The 15,796-nt window shown below is 47.7% G+C and overlaps 6 protein-coding genes across 6 annotated transcripts; 1 reads left to right on the forward strand and 5 right to left on the reverse strand.

Annotated features, from left to right (window-relative positions):
* Positions 1-245: 245 nt before the first annotated feature.
* On the reverse strand, positions 246-2,497 carry E1B28_000379 (uncharacterized protein; the record flags this gene model as incomplete). Its single annotated transcript, XM_043146197.1, has 2 exons — positions 246-1,301; positions 1,355-2,497. 2 exons carry the CDS (start codon positions 2,495-2,497, stop codon positions 246-248), a joined length of 2,199 nt encoding a protein of 732 aa, XP_043014897.1.
* Positions 1,591-7,028, reverse strand: RSE1 (pre-mRNA-splicing factor rse1). Its single transcript, XM_043146198.1, has 11 exons — positions 6,637-7,028; positions 6,191-6,582; positions 5,850-6,137; positions 5,625-5,803; positions 4,553-5,569; positions 4,273-4,485; positions 4,045-4,213; positions 3,868-3,987; positions 3,607-3,813; positions 3,426-3,551; positions 1,591-3,370 (listed from the first exon to the last, which is right to left on the reverse strand). Exons 1-11 carry the CDS (start codon positions 6,860-6,862, stop codon positions 2,666-2,668), a joined length of 3,642 nt encoding a protein of 1,213 aa, XP_043014898.1. The 5' UTR covers positions 6,863-7,028; the 3' UTR covers positions 1,591-2,665.
* Positions 7,029-7,317: 289 nt separating this feature from the next.
* Positions 7,318-9,599, reverse strand: E1B28_000381 (uncharacterized protein; the record flags this gene model as incomplete). The annotated part of the gene is made up of 9 exons (XM_043146199.1): positions 7,318-7,404; positions 7,471-7,811; positions 7,901-7,979; positions 8,043-8,452; positions 8,510-8,698; positions 8,752-8,962; positions 9,019-9,125; positions 9,184-9,338; positions 9,394-9,599. The coding sequence occupies 9 exons, from the start codon at positions 9,597-9,599 to the stop codon at positions 7,318-7,320; spliced, it is 1,785 nt and encodes a 594-aa protein (XP_043014899.1).
* A 256-nt stretch (positions 9,600-9,855) lies between these two features.
* E1B28_000382 (uncharacterized protein) lies at positions 9,856-10,077 on the reverse strand (the record flags this gene model as incomplete). The annotated part of the gene is made up of 2 exons (XM_043146200.1): positions 9,856-9,870; positions 9,931-10,077. 2 exons carry the CDS (start codon positions 10,075-10,077, stop codon positions 9,856-9,858), a joined length of 162 nt encoding a protein of 53 aa, XP_043014900.1.
* A 1,371-nt stretch (positions 10,078-11,448) lies between these two features.
* Positions 11,449-11,890, forward strand: E1B28_000383 (uncharacterized protein; the record flags this gene model as incomplete). The annotated part of the gene is made up of 3 exons (XM_043146201.1): positions 11,449-11,482; positions 11,541-11,791; positions 11,846-11,890. 3 exons carry the CDS (start codon positions 11,449-11,451, stop codon positions 11,888-11,890), a joined length of 330 nt encoding a protein of 109 aa, XP_043014901.1.
* A 1,763-nt stretch (positions 11,891-13,653) lies between these two features.
* E1B28_000384 (uncharacterized protein) lies at positions 13,654-15,747 on the reverse strand (the record flags this gene model as incomplete). Its single annotated transcript, XM_043146202.1, has 3 exons — positions 13,654-15,005; positions 15,056-15,548; positions 15,604-15,747. The coding sequence occupies 3 exons, from the start codon at positions 15,745-15,747 to the stop codon at positions 13,654-13,656; spliced, it is 1,989 nt and encodes a 662-aa protein (XP_043014902.1).
* Positions 15,748-15,796: the final 49 nt, after the last annotated feature.

A 15,796-nucleotide genomic window follows, 5' to 3' on the forward strand; every position in this document is an offset into this window, starting at 1 on the left:
ACTGTCGACGAGATAGAGTGCGGTCACTACTATCCAATCTTCATTCCTGGTCGTCACCGGGCGTTTTAACCTTTCCGTAATCCTTTCATAATTCAGTCGTTCTCTCGATTTTACCATTCATCTCTGGAGAAGAAAGAACCCAAGACGGCAGGCTCGACTGGAAATGATCAATGCTTGGTCCTACTAAGTAAAGTACAAAGGAGAAAGGAAAGAAGAAATGTTTGAACGAACGATAAAGTTAAAATTTACACCACTCTCCTCCTTACAACTCTCCCGAGCTTGACGTGACCTCCCAGCCTATCCATACTACCTTCGGTCTTCGTCTTCATCCGAGGTTTAGTGGGAGATACACCTCTCCCAGAAACACTCATATTCTCTTTATCCGACTTATTAAGTTTTCTGGGTGTAGTAGATGCGTGTTTCAAAGCAGACGATATCGTCGGTCGAGCACTTGCCCCGCTATTGGACCGAGGTCGAGATTTAGGCTTCACTTGATCTGGTGGAGGTATTGATGACTTTTTGAGTGGAGGAGGGATGAGAGTAGCAGAAGGAACAAGAGTATTCGTCCGAACAGCGAGGACAGACTTGCTCTGCTGGAGTCGCCGAGGAATAGTTGTGGGTTGCGCCGCCGTCGACGGCTTCTCGCTGTCTTTCGTCTTTCCTTTCCCACTGTTCTCCTTCGCCCTCTCGTCCTCTTTGTTCTTCTCTTTCTCCTTCCCTGATTTCGTCAAAGAAAGTGACAACCTCCTGGGCAATCTGGACATGGCAACCATCATTGGTGACTTGGGCTTTATCGACGACTCAGTACCCTGAGCAGACGGAGACACCAGTGATTGTACTAGATTGGCGGGTGATTCGTAAGGTGGCCCAGTCTGTTGTACTGGTGGTTTGGCTTCATCTACAATGACATTGATGAGGTCGCTCTGAGTAGACAGGTCGACTGTGGTATCTTCGGGTACTGCCTCATTACTTGAGGTCGACGTTAATGAGGAGACATAGTTAGAGGAAGAGGACCGAGAAGCAGGCTCATCGGCCTCATCGATCGTCTCGAGACCGCTGAAAGGACTGATACGTGGAATAGGTCGAGGCGGTCGCGGAGGAGGTATAGGAGATGAACCAATGTCTTGCGCATCCCGCGAACGCGTGTTGAAAACGTTCTCGGTGATTTTTGGAGTAAGAGATGCCGGTGTAACAAGTTCCCAAATTTCAGGAAGGTCCGTGGATGCAAAGGATGAAACAGAAGAGGAGGAGACGGTCGATATGCTGACCGCGGTAGCAAGAGAACGAGTCGTCGAGGATGGCTAGAGAGCTTGTGTAATGATGCATTTGTGAAGATTATGCAGGAATAACTTACGAGCATTGGATTAGGAGTGTTAACGACTGCAGTACTATCCTTGTATTCCTCCCGCCCAAAACATGGTACACCGGGTTTGACACCGACAGCAGTAGAAGTAAAGACGGGTTCGGAAACGTCCTTCAACGATGATTCCACAGTGGAACCAGTTAGTGGAGTCACTGACCCAAACATTTGAAGCGAGACAGAAGGTGAAGAAGAGGTTTTCTCTTGTGGATCTGCCTCGACCGGTGCGGCCTGTGTAACAACCTGACTCCTGATAGGAATTTCCCCACTTCTCAGCTTTCGCAACAAATCACTCGCAGCGCGTTGCCGTTCCTCCGAAAGGGGCTCTTGAATGTCAGATAGAATCGAAGAAGAAGGTGTGATCACATCTGCATTGACATCGTCCAATTTAGCTTGCTGCTTCCAAAAATGAGAGGCTTTTTGGCTATTCCTAAGATCTTTACGGGCTTTAAGAACGATACCGAGGGCAGAAGTGTATTGATCTGCTGAGCGTGGACCAACGATAGCGGGCACAAGTTTCGACCAAGGACTGTTAGGTAAAGTTTCTATCTCTTCTCGTATGACCGTCACGATAGCGCTTGCAAACGAAGAGCCAGCATCGATAGCGGCGGCGATCTTGTTGAAAACATGATCGGCTGGATACGACGCCAGAGTCTTGATCAGGAAATCTTCCAAGGCGATATTCTCGAGGCGTGTCTGGTCCTGTTGCATTTGTATCTGTTGGGGTTCGTGGTGTATTTGAGAGAGATATGATTGTCTGACAGCCTGAGCTTCTTTGAGGTTGATTTCTTGCTCCCGTAATTGAGATTCGAATACGAGCCTCTCCATATCTTGCTTTAGTAGGGCATTTGCATCTTCGAGCAGTGGTATACGCCGTTCAAGATTGGATAGCACAATGAGAAGATCATTAATAGAGCTTGAAAGCGGACTCTGTGGGGGTAGGTCGAAATAATGGGGTGGAAGGATCGAGGGATCTCTCTTCTCAGTTGCATCGTCTAAGGATTGTGAACGAGGAAGTGATTCGTCTTCATTGGCAAGGACTTCAGCAAGCTGTTTTAAGACATCTGTGGCGAATGATTCTGATTTTGGGCGGCGGTGAATAAGATGAGAGAGTCGTCTAAGAAGAGGGAAACGCATCGCTAGCCAGCAGCGAGGTAGTGGTAATAATGTAATAGGTGTGATCCAATTGGCGCGCGGCCCGCTCGATGCAAACAGTGACCAAGACAACGACTTTTATATCGAGACGGTTGCCTCGATAAGGCGAGCATTATAAGGAGAATATACACACTACAACAAAATATTACATCAAAATCCACTCGTCGTAACCCGTAGTTGATCCAACTTCTTCAGAACTTCCCCAACAGTCCTGTCCAGCTCAGCCGCAATCGCACTCTGTTTGGTTGCAGGTAGCCTAGCAAACGTCTCGCACAGGTCACCATCAATGACAGCTTTCACAGGAACATAGTAACCTCTCCAGCTTAACTGATCTCGTCCCACCAAACTGCCTTGCTCGGATCTCAAATGTTGCTCCAGCGTCGAAATGAAATCTACGTCTTCCTTAGAGACAAACGGCACCAGAATCCCTATCGTGCCATGTAACCCAGTGTAGAGTAAAACCTCCCTTCCACCAGCCACCATCGCCACTTTATGTATCGACGTGACAAGATCGCCGACATGGAAGTGGGCAAGCATTTTTGTTTTATGAGGGGCACCCATCAGGATACCCTTCTCATGGAGAATTCCCGCTCCAGTAGGATCGTCATCGACTTGTTCAGACTCTTTCGGGTCTAGGCGATTTACGAAGACGTTGCCGAAACGGTCCCCGCATGCTACGGTGTTGTAATCGACCATCGTCGTAGCACTGACCCAACGAGGTTGTGTGTCATCCGCAAAGACGAGAAGACGGTTTTCGGGTGGTTTGTAGACCACATATGATACGGACTCCTGCATTTCGCCGACGATAATACGAGAGCCTTGCGTATTGAGAGTGACGATCGCAGACCCAAATTGCTTCAGTAACGTAGTCAGCCCACCGTGGCGACGAAAGAGTTCGACCGTTACGTACCTTATTCTCCACTTTCCGTAGTAGTTTTTTCTTACCAATATCATATATTCGCAAGGCCTTGCCGACACCTGCAACTAATCTTCCTTGGAAGGCCAGGAGGGCCAATGGTACGTCGTCAGTCTCAGTCTGGACCGGAATATCTCAGTATCGAGCGAGTGAATACACTAGAAGGCTACCATACCTTGTGCAACAACTCCAAACCAGCGCCATCATCCGTGAACTTATACGTCCTCAGGAATCCGCTAGAGCACGACCGCGGCGAAACTTGGGTATCTGCAGCCGTACCTACGACAAGATGGAGGTCTCCCCCCCGTGCGGAGAACGGTACGACTGCCAGAGAGAATGCAGCCTCATTACTATCAAGAGGGATGTGAGCTAACGTTTTCGCCTAAGTATCAAGTCAGAAATCACAATATTAGTCGATAGATTTCACAATCCTTACCTTAACAGGATCGATAATTGTGATAGCAGAACCCCAGGTACCAGCAGGAGCTTTGGGCCTACCGAACACCTCTGCAGGTAAAGCCAGCATCTCTTCATCGATGGATTTACCTTGTTGACGCTAATGAGGAACGAGAGATAAATGTTGCAGCACAAAGTTACAAGGCTATCGACATACCAACTGCTTCAACTTCTTCGCAACTGTATCCTCTCCACTCACGCGATGATCACCTTCAATGAGATAGAAGTAACAATTCGTTGGATGCGTTATGAACTTCCGAGGGGTATACGAAAGCGGAATCGAGTCCTGCTTTAGTTTTATGCCCAACTTCGGTACATGGAAGATCCTGTGGGGATGACCGTTGAAAATCGGTACACAAGGCAAGAGAAGCAATAAAGAACAAACCGTAAGGTACTCCCGGTAATACCTATCAATCCTTCCGGACTGAGTTCTGCAGAGAAACTCCAAGCATAATCGAAACTTTCGAAAATCAGCGGCGTGAAATGCATAAGATTTTGATGGGTGTAATTTAACCATGAACGTGAAGACAAAGCCAAAATCGCTGGGTTGCGTTCTATTTGAACACGAATGAGTTTGATAGGCCTTGTTCCTAAGAATCTGTGTTACGAACGATAAAATATGAACCCAATCCGTTGAGCCAAAGTAAAAAGGAAGTCTAACTTACCTCGTCCTCGTGTCTGTCAACTGCCCTTTGACGGGATCCAATACTGTTCTCAACAACACCCCATTTTGCAATCCAATATTGACGAACAAAGTTGGCATCGACTTGTTAATACTAGCGTCCAACATGCTAGCAATAGATATCGCACTGGGTGGCGCCGTCAACGCTTGTAAACTAATAATCTCAAGCGTGGTCTCTGGATCCAGCGAAACGATCCTTACAGTCTGATCTTCACATCCCACAGCCAAAAAAGGTGTTCTCTGCCTGTCTTCAGGAACTTCTCCTACGCTCAAGGCGAGCACAGTCGAACCCATGGCTTTCCGATCCTGATACTCGTTCAGCTGGCCGTCGAGGTCAAGTTCGAAGTAAACCAGTTCCGCAGATGACAGTGCAACAACCACTTGTCGCTTGTTGGTCGTCGCCGCAACGATGGATTTCCCAGCAGGTACCCGCCACTCATTGACTCTCCCTTCCACAAGAACATGTCGAATCCCTCCGGGATGCACTTGTAGGAGAGCGTCCGCACCAATTTGCTGTACAGCCAGAGTTGGAGCAGAAGAAAGAAATCCGGTGTCCTGAACCTCCTCGATGGTTTCCCCGATAGATAGTACAAGCGTTCCGTTGACGAAGGAGAGAATAATATATGAGTCGAATGGATCGTCCTCCTTCTTCTTCGTTGTCCAAACCGCATTCGGTATACCGGGTAGGTCCGAACTCACTGACTCCTCCACCTCAAGACCATGCCTCAAGGTACGGAGGGAGCTTCGGGCTCCACGACCACACGCAGTGAATATTTGAGGCGTATCGGAGTTGGGTAGGATATTCAAAACTTTTGAGTCGATTATGGGGCACAGTGATTCCATTTCATCTGCTACCGCCAAGTTGTCAAGAGGCCGTGGTCGGAAGTGGGCATGAGGTAAGGGTAAATTGGGTTCAGCCATACCGAAAGATGGATACGAGGTGGAGCTGAATTCAGGTTCATTGTCGTCGTCACCGAGCTTTTGGAATTGGTAGAGGTAGCTAGGAGTCGAAGGATTAACTGATTATATAAACTGTTGAGGAATAGAACGCTTACTGGTTTGAAAATTCGGAGGCGACAAACAGGAAACCGGACTTGAGGATACAGAGGCTGGAGGCGACGGGAACGGTGTCGAAGTACTTGATTTTCAGTGCCTTAACCTCCTCTTCCTCGTGGTCTATAGTAACCTTGTACAGGTCACCATCTTCGTTTTGGAGCAAGAAGAAGAATGCACCCTTGTAACATGTAAGACAAATGCCATGTGATACATGTATTTCTCACCTTCATTTTGTGCATGACTGCAGCAACTATCAGCATACTGCGTGATGAGTCTTCGAGGGGGTGCTGACGTCGTGGAATGGGAATTCGATGCTGAGGACCGTCCGTATGGCGATATATTATGTGGTTCTCACAGCAGACGAGAACACCAGAAGGGCCGTCGTACTTGTCAGAAGAAGCTAATTGTCCACCTGGTACCTGTAGAAGCAGATTGGCTCGCGGATCGGTAGGTTCGCTCCATTTTCTGACAACATGATTTAGGCCCAAGTCAAGTTCGTAGTAGGTAAGAAACTAGATATTAAAAAATGAATATCAAGTAAGCATTGAGAAACAAATCAACGTGCCTTCTCTGCATTCTTCGCCGCCTCTCCCGTCGAGTCTTGATCAACTTCCGTATAATCCACTTCCAGCGCAGCGAACGTGGGGTTCTCAAATCCAACATCCAATCCAATTATGTGGTGGATGATGGCACCATTTTTATGGGCTTCGAGAGGTGAAGATATGGTAAGATTTGCTGCGGCATCTCGATTGAGAATGTATACCAACTTGGCCTTCTCCATCGCAGATATCATCACAGCACGTCCTTTTGGGTCCACTGCTAGGTACTGTCCTGGAACAATTCGTCTGGCACCAGATTTTCCATAAGTTTCTTGGTGAAGCTTGACAAAAGAACTGGTCTTGGGGTCATAGTCAAGGATGACTATGCGACCTGAGTCAGACCCTACTACCGCATAATCTGAGAAAGAAAAATTTAATGAAATAGAATCAACGGATACGCACAACGGCTCACCCTTCAATCCACCCGTTAGCCGAAATGAAGCCAAAGACCGAACTGAACCAAAGACGTCGGTCGCGATTATTGTCGCGATTTTTCCAGTTGACGGGTCTGGGCGTAAGAGTTCCAATCTCGTTCCATGCGAAACAATTATCTCTTGCTGTCGAGCCCCTGAGAAATTTCCGACAATGGCCTGGACGATGGCGGTTGGGGGTTGTAAAGTAAGATTGTAGAGATGCATCTCGGTCCTCTCTCAAAACTTTTTTCAGACCTTTGAGCGTCAGTTGGGGTTGAGGTGAGTCCGTCGGCTGAACGTTCAGGTCGAGTTGAGGAATATGGAGAAGAATGATGACGCAAGGAGTTGTGAATACCGCAAGAATACGGGGGCTAAGGGGAGTCGGCAGAGCAGGTGAAAGTTAAGCGCGTTGCGCGAGGGTCCACCGATATGCTTACGAAGTATTCCCACGGTTGGCCGCCCGATCGCGACTGGCACGTTCAACTTACAAAAAAAATCTTCATGCTCTCCAAGTACTTCCCACTCTCGTATAACTCTCAACAACCACTTGAAAAACCGAGCCTGCGGTTGAATAATGAACTAACTCATTTTGGGAAAACCACAGATTTGATTCCAACGAAGAAACTTAATACTGCCTTCGCAAGGCTACGCGAAAATGATATATGTTTTTCTGGACACCATTAAGACCACGAAGCTTTGATCAAATCAGATGCACGCTCGGCGATAATGTATGTAGATGCTTGAGTGTGCCCTGCGGGGAGGAATGGCTGGAAATTGACCCAGGAAATCAGTGAGTTGAAGATGTCAATAAGATGAAAAGAAGGCGTTCTTACTAATATCGAAGCGTCCACTACTCTGAGTCGCTCAACGCCTTTCACTTTTAGATCCGGATCCACAACTCCCCAGTCAGCACCACGAGGAGACATCATGGCTGTTCCAATCGGGTGGCACGCTCCCCCGGCGTTAGATTTGATGAATTCGTCTAGCTCATCGTCGGTCGTAGCGTTCACAATGGGGCTCACGAGAAAGCCGTTAAACGAAGGGTGTGCCATGAACCGACGGGCACTCCGAGCCCCTTCACGTAGCGCGAAGAGATCGAACTCTGAGTCCAGGTAGTTGAGATTAATGAACGGGTGGTCAAATGGATTTGATGTGTTGAGGGTGACGAAGCCACCTGTGGACATTCATGGGGGTTAGTGAAATGGTGAGAAAAACTAGAGTAAGAAGTCTTCATAGAGGTAGAAGGTATTTGTGACGACATACGAGAGATGGGACTTAGAAGGGTAGGAGCTACGCCTATCGTGTCCGCGAGAGGATTATCCGTGACAAAGCCTCCAAAATTCTAGCAAGTTTAAAGAGGGTCAGTGAAATACGTTTAGCCTAAACTCAGAAGGGAAATGCTTACGATGAACTGGATCTCAATATGTGCAGTGTTTGGACCGGGAGAAGGGTCCGTGAATTTCTCAAAGATCGATGCATTCTTTGGTAATCGGACCCATCCAAGGTCCAGCCCCGGGGCATCAACAAGAGGACCTGTTCTTGTTTCATTCCACTGTTTCAATTGCTCCGCAGCGAGAGTCGTATTTCTTATTGCCTCGGTTTCTGTATCATTAGCGTTAACCACCCAACCAAGCGTGAAGACAAGGTGTTCAGACAGGTTTCTACCAACTGATGGTAGACGCTGCAGCGTTCGGATACCCAAATTCGACAGGGTATTGGGATCGCCGATGCCAGAGTTCATCAAGATTTGAGGAGTCGCAATGGACCCAGCGGAAAGTATGACTTCTTTCGATGCTGTAACTGTATGCAATGTTTCTTGGTGACGCTCAGTTCAGCTTCGTCGCAATAATCATCGCGGGGCGGACGACATACTTCCAGAATCCTGAGAAAGTTCAACTCCCGTAAAGGTAAGACCATTATGTGCTGTTTCCTCCGACAAAATACGCGTCACATGGGCGTGCAACAAGACGTGAAGATTGGGGCGGTTGATAAATTGAGGTCCCAAATAGGACGTGGCTGAACTGCTCCGACTTCCATTCAGAACGGTAGACTGCCCGAAACCTGTACATGACGAATGTTGAGAGGTTTGGAGTTGAGACAACGAACAATCCCACCAATTCCAAGGTGTTCCCCTGAGTTCATGTCGAGAACAAATCGGAATTCTGAGTCATTCCCCATCGCCTTGCTAGCTTGAATGACTCGTGTATCTATTTGATGTCGAAACCCTGAAAGGGTAACAGAGTTTATTCCATCAAAACCATGAACTGACGGGTCAAATTCCCCAGTTGTGTCATGCCCATCAGCTGGAGGAGTAAAGCGTTCGTTCTATGTTCAAAGCTTCAACAAAGTGTTGGAAGAGGTTTTCTTGAAGCGATGCTTACTTTTCGTACATATGGTTGAATGTTGTCCCAGGACCATCCGGCATCGTTGGTTACGTGGGCATATCGATCCCAATCTTCTCTTGTTCCACGAGTGTATACCATGCAATCTAACGGATATACGTAGGCCAGAAGCTAACCCCGTGGATTTAGTCAAAATATGCTTACTCATTGAACTAGTACCACCGAGAACGAACCCCCTGGGAAGCTCAACGACTCGGTTCATGACAGGACCCGTTTGGGCGGTGTAGTTCCAGTCTATCGCACTTCCAAGAGTCCGGGCACAGAAATCTGGGACGATAGACACCAAGACGTTTGCATTCCTATAGGAGGATATTGAGATTCATGCACCGAGCGAATGATGATAGAGTCACATACGATCCGCCAGCCTCCAGGACAAGTACATGATGGTTGGGGTTCTCCGTCAGACGATTTGCGACAGTGTTCCCTGCGGTGCCCCCTCCGATGACGACAAAGTCAAAGTCGTTTCTCTTGAGGTCTTCAAAACGTTGGAGAAGAGAGCAAGACGATGGGCGCGACAAGAGAGCATTCAGTGTTATAAACAGGAGCAGAGGCCAGAGCATCAGTGTGGGATCCTTCGGTCGGGGGTATGGTCCATGTAGAATCACTTCTACTATAAGTAGTACGCAGTCGATGAGAACGGTGAGGATATCAAAGCTTTCTCAGAGCTGCCGAGTAAAGAAGACTTCGTTCATTATTGAGTCCATTACATGAGAGATGGTCCTATGGCTTCCTTTAGTATAGACTAGTGATTATTCAATGTGTGGGAAGTGCGCACCTCAAACAGTTGAAACATGAAACACGAGAAGCTTAATAGGCTTAAATCCTTCGACCCTGATGCAGTTTCCAGATGAGTCTGATGTGATCTTTATATTTGCTGACGAAGGGCTTCACCTCTTCCCCTTCGACCTCCACCTCCCGGGTTGGGCGCATCTCCGTCATCATGTCCTCCGCCTCCGCTTCCATCTCCACGTCCGCCTCGACCTCGACCTCGACCTCGACCACGACCTCGTGCACCTCGACGTCTCCCGCCGCGTCCATCCTCCGTTGTTTCGCGATAATCCTTATATTATGGGAGAAGTGTCGCGATTATCTTGAAAAAATGATCTATGCGACAGGACCGGGGTAAATTAAAGCGGAGATCGAAATTTCCTGCGTGCACGACAATGTCCCCTCCCTTTGAGCTACAGTAACGTAGTATTTTTCATGTTCCTGTTTATTTATTCCTACTGTTATCTGACATGCATCTATACTTCAACTGTTATGAGATGTAACTTTTATATTCCCACACACTTTTTTGGTAATAATTTGTCATCTCTCACTGTCTCCTCTCCCCTTCTCTAACTGTACTGTTTTTCCACAGGTTACAGGTTTTTCTGTGCATGGGACAGGGAGGGAATGGGGTAGGCCACCCTGTACAAAGTTCTGTACACAGTACAAGTCCTCCACCTGCTATTTATGTCACCCACTATACAACATGTACTGATTTGGCACAGAATACTTTCCCCATGGGTTTGTACCTGTAAAATGGGATAGAGCATGGCCATACCTGCAGATAGGGAAGTTGGAACAGCACAGGTTGGTGGGTTTTCCTGTGCATGGGATGGGGCTGGAATGGATTAGTCACCCTGTACAAGTCCCATACCCACCATACTTTTTTCCATGGGTAATGGGTAGGACAGGTGTAATTACGCCTCTGACACAAGATGTTCACAGAACAGGTCATGTGATATGAATACAGTGGGCCAAGGGACACAAACTTTCCCCCCATGGGTGATTCATGCTGTTCACTACCTGCAGAACTCCTACAGAGCGCAAGTAAGCAGGTGTATAAACATGCAAAAAAACTCGGCACAAAGGGCCAGGTCATAAGCTTGTAGATATGATCCATGCCTGTTCAACTTTGCCGAATTCACTTTGGACAATATATACTTCCTTGGTCGTTTCTCGCTGAAAAAAGGTGACTAATCGGAGTTGAATCGGAGTCTGACCTGGACTTCAGCGGCCTAGTTCGCAGTGGTGTCAACCCCTATTATTTCCACCTCTCTTTTTGACCTCCACACTACTATCATCATATCCTCATGAACAGTAAGATGTCTACCTTTGTTTTCCATGCATTCACCAAATCTCGCCATTGAAAATCAGACCCTGAGCTTCAAGCTAAAGTTGATAACCCATCCGGGCTACTGGCACTGGCGCCCCAGACTCGGACAGTGTCCCAACATCGCACAGCTGTCGACGTCTAGTGTTTAAACGAACGTTGGCGTTGATTGTCCTCAGACTCTCGCTTGCGGCGTGTTTCGCTTTTTTCGCCCCCAGGCAACCCACAACGATGTCCCACTCCATGCAAGCCTGGAGCCATCTATGTCCTCATTATCTTGCTCGCCGCAATCTCTCCTAGGAGCTCTTCTAATGACAAGTGTCCGCTGCTGTTCCAATCTCCTCTGTAAGTGTGCATATACTTGTTCAACGTGCCAAATCTCCATATTCATGAAACCCTCCAGTCTACCTATGGGCCGAAGGTTCTTACTCACCTCCAGAGCCCTCGCCATCTGGCAGCAATGTCTTGGCTGACATCAGCAACAGTACCTTAGTTATCATCGTCCACATTGCTTATCTTGTGTTAGGATACTTGTTGACAGGACTTAATTTCGTGTCCGTCATCTATCTCGTGGAAGGAGAGAATCTGTTACAGAAGATGGGGGTTTTTGGGGCTATGATCGACGCACTGAGGAACTTCATGGTCAGAAAACTGGTGAGTCTCTGTTTTATATTCCGATCATGTGGATATGACCTGACACAACTAAAGTGCAAGAAGACAGACAAGGAGGAGGAGAAGACTGTGATGGTCTAAGGACAGAATTCCCAGTAAATATCTACTGTTAATGATATTAGCTACGTCCAGTCCTATGGATTGCTTTGGCCCATCGGATGAAGTGAGCCTTTAGCTTTAGGGCCGCATACCCAAAGTTCGCGTCTCTGTTGTGCTGCGTTCAGCGACAAGTCATTAGCTTCTGTTCGATGGAGCCATTGAAAGTCCTTCTCCCATTTTTTTCTCTGAGCACTTATTCAAATATTCACGATTCGGACACCAATCTACCTTTTTTGCTTCAGGTCGCTCCTCTCTCTCCTTTCCATCCCTGGCTCAAGTGGCCATAAACAAAACATCATACAAGCGGTGAGTATATATTTAAATGCAGATTCATCGATATCTCAGTCGACCGGATAGGTAAAAAGCGATCGTATTTTCAAGGAATGATGTATGTAGAAGTAGCCAGGAATTTACGATCAGCAGTATTGACAATCGTGTTGAAGTAAGTAGAATCTCATTGCGTTAAACATGACTTCTGGGTTTTGTTTGCACTTGTCCAGGAAAAAAACAAAAACACCGAGGTTGTAACATGACAGAGGTTTGACTCCCAAGCCTCAGAGCATATTTTCGACTTGCACCGATGCGTAAGATTCGGTAAGAAGAAGAAAACTTCGACATTTTCATCGTATGCAAAAATACTTCTTTTCGTAACTCAATATGCACTCCTCCAAAGTTCGACCGGCTTCTGTGTGAGGACCGTTTCCACCAATTGGGACGTAGGCATTGATATTTAGTTCGACGACTGGGAAGAGTTTTTTGGTGGCTGAGATGCAATGACAAGCCGGATCTGACCTCGGCCTGGACGATGCTGGAGCAGTCATAATGCCAGCATGTTGTGTCATGGTGATACATGACCAAGGTTATCAGTTCATCTAGAGAATAACAATCCAGTCTCGTCTCATGAGCCATCCTCTCAGGTCCTCTCAAGGACAAGGGTTTGGGCTTGGTACGCAAAGCGTACGGACACGAGAGGCGAAACTTGGGCGCCCGCTGGGTGGGAGGGCGCCTGCTGTTGCCTCTGGTGATTTACCTGTATCATTTCGGCGATAGCGATGATTTAGTCGTTGGATGGATTGAACATAGTAAGTATGAGAATATTAGTGTTTAAAACTGATGCCGATATAATGAAGAGGCTACTGTCTGTGTTGAAGTAGGATGCGTAAATTAGCAAGAATATAAGCTTTGGGGTATAAGTAACAGATGGTAAGGAGGGCCTCAGTGCTCAGGATGACGCAAGAAAGACCTGGAGGAAAGTGTCCTGGCAGGTACTAAGATACATGATAAGCGATCCGGATACAGTGTAATGCACTGAGTGTGGATCATGCCACCAGTTCATACCGTGGAAAGATGGGTGGGTGGGAGGTCAAGAAAATTTGGGAAAGAGTGTGGCAAGCAGGTATGTCGTGCGGGCTGTCGACGACGACGGTGAAAGAAAGGCAGCGAGGGCCGTGGGAAGGTGAGTGGACTCTCATTCGCTCGACTGGACCTGGCGGCGCTCGGGCCCGATCGCCGCTGACAAAGAACAACGCGGTTTTTTTCTGGGACCCACGAATATGGAATCTAATTCAAGAAACAAGGGCTGGCGCCAGGTGCGAACTCTTTCCAACGACGATTCCGTGCCGTTGACTCGGTCCGACCGAGAGCCCTTGAGTTTATCGTTCTTCGCATTTCCCTTCACTCTAGCTACTCACTACAAGAAGCGGACATACATCTGAACTAGATCTGACTAAAATCTCTTGTTCATCTCACAATCCCAACTGCCCATCAGAGACAAAGTGACTCCCACCCCTACAACGATATCCATTGGACTCCTTGACCCATTGATATCCCGCGACACAGACACCCATTTCCCGCAGCCGTCGTTGTGCTCGAACTTCCTCCCGTTGTTGTCTCTCCTGCTCCTTCCTTATTGCCTCTAACCTCTCTCTTTCAGCCTTGGCTTTCAACTCTTGGCGACGTGCCGCTTCTGCCCTTGCTTTCAATTGCTGAATACGGGCTTTCTCTTCTTCTTTTCTTTGACTCTCGGCAGCTCTCACTTCTTCTGCCAATTTCGCGGCCAGCTTCCTTGCCTTTTCCTCTTCTTTTCTTTTGTTTTCGAGATCCCGAGCGGCTTTTTCTATCTCGCGTTGCTTCATCAACTGAGCTTCCTTGTACCGCTTCAGCTGGTTCCAAACATCGTCGGATACACCCTGGTCACGCTCGTCATCCACATCTTCATCAGTAGCGACAGGTTTGGGTTTAGGTTTGGGTTTCGAAGCTGGTGATGAAGACGACTTCTCCTTTGTCTGACCTGTCGGAGGCGCAGTCTGTGTCTTTGTCTTCGATTTAGTCGGCGGTGGCGGTGGAAGGGATGGAGGTAATTGGACAGGAGGCGGCTGATTGGTGAAAGAAGATCGGGTTTTTCTGTTGCTTGAAATACTTGAGGATGTGTGTCGAACATGTCTTTCGTTCAACATGGTTCGGAAACATGATAATACGTCTTCGGCAGCCAACTTGAGTGGTGACGCGCCAGGCTCATTGTTGATGAAGGCTATTTGGACCATCTGTTTTGACAATGTCATCATATCCCGGATGTTGCCCCAAGAAGGTATTTCAGAGAGCTTCTCGATGATATCTCGCATTTCGACGTTGGCATTGCAAGATTCGTCGCAAATCTCGTCCACGACAACTTCCTGTTTGCGAAGTTCTTTGTCCAGAACTTGGAGGCAGTGAGCGGGTTTCATGTGGTGGAAAACAACTTCCTCCGTGAACCGGCTCGAGAGCCCAGTATTGACTTTCATGAGCTGATTCATGTCGTCGTCGTAGCCAGCCAGTATGATAACTAGCTTCGACATGTAGCGCTCCTGAGTCATGAGGCTGACAATCTCATCGACCGCCTCTTGGGCAAAGTGACCATCGCCAAGTCTGTAGGCTTCATCTATGAACAGGACACGGCCCAAAGCTTTTTCGAAGACCTTTTTCACCAAGGGGCCTGTATGGCCGATATACTGACCCACGATATCAGACACAGAACATTCGTGAACTTCTGCTGTCGACAGAAGTCCCATGTCGTGATACACCTGGCCCATTTTGCGTGCCGTGGTTGTTTTGCCAGTGCCTGTGAAGTTAGATCAGGGAAAATCAACAGGTAAGTGAAGTTCCACTTACCAGGCGGTCCCTTGAAGACAAAATTCATCGGGATAATCCCTCTTATTTCCTTATTGCGAGCTTTTAGCTGTGCAGCAACTTTCTGGTAGTCACCAAGCTTCTTCACGATGTCCTCGCATCCTACAACGTCTTCGAATAGTTTCTGAAGATTAGATATCGCATGGATATGACGATCGTGTTCAGGGTCAAAATCCGCAGGTTCAAAAACGATCTCCAAGGGGCGGTCAGAAACTGGGAGTTGAGCCTGACGTTTCTGGAAGCGAATTTTTGCCTGCGTGATGATATTCTCGACGTCACCCCCATTCCCAAAGTTTGGACGGTTACGCGCACGGTCTAAGACGTCCAGAGCCACAGCGTTGGCTGCATCAGTGATGGATAGATCCTGCTGTCTAAGTTTGAGTTCAAGTACTTCTTTCAGTTCCGGCTGCGAGAAGTCTTCGAAATGGAAGGGGTTTTCAATATCGAATCGACGAGACAACCCGGGATTCACATTCTGAGGGTTCACCTTGAGAGAAGGACTATGGCGACAAGGGGAATTTGAGGCTTACCTGGAACATGTTCATCATTTGCTCCTTGTACCCAAGCATCAATACGCAGCGGTCCTCTCCAGGCACACTCTGGATCTCAGCGACTAGCGTATCAATGACTGCGGTTTTGAATATGTCGTGACTGCCTCCACCCATATAAAGCATGTAGGCCTCGAGTGAATCATGAATGCCACGAGAGAATGAGAATGAGAAT

This window comes from Marasmius oreades, chromosome 1 (genome assembly GCF_018924745.1).
Source record: "Marasmius oreades isolate 03SP1 chromosome 1, whole genome shotgun sequence".
In the NCBI taxonomy this organism is placed as follows: domain Eukaryota; kingdom Fungi; phylum Basidiomycota; class Agaricomycetes; order Agaricales; family Marasmiaceae; genus Marasmius; species Marasmius oreades.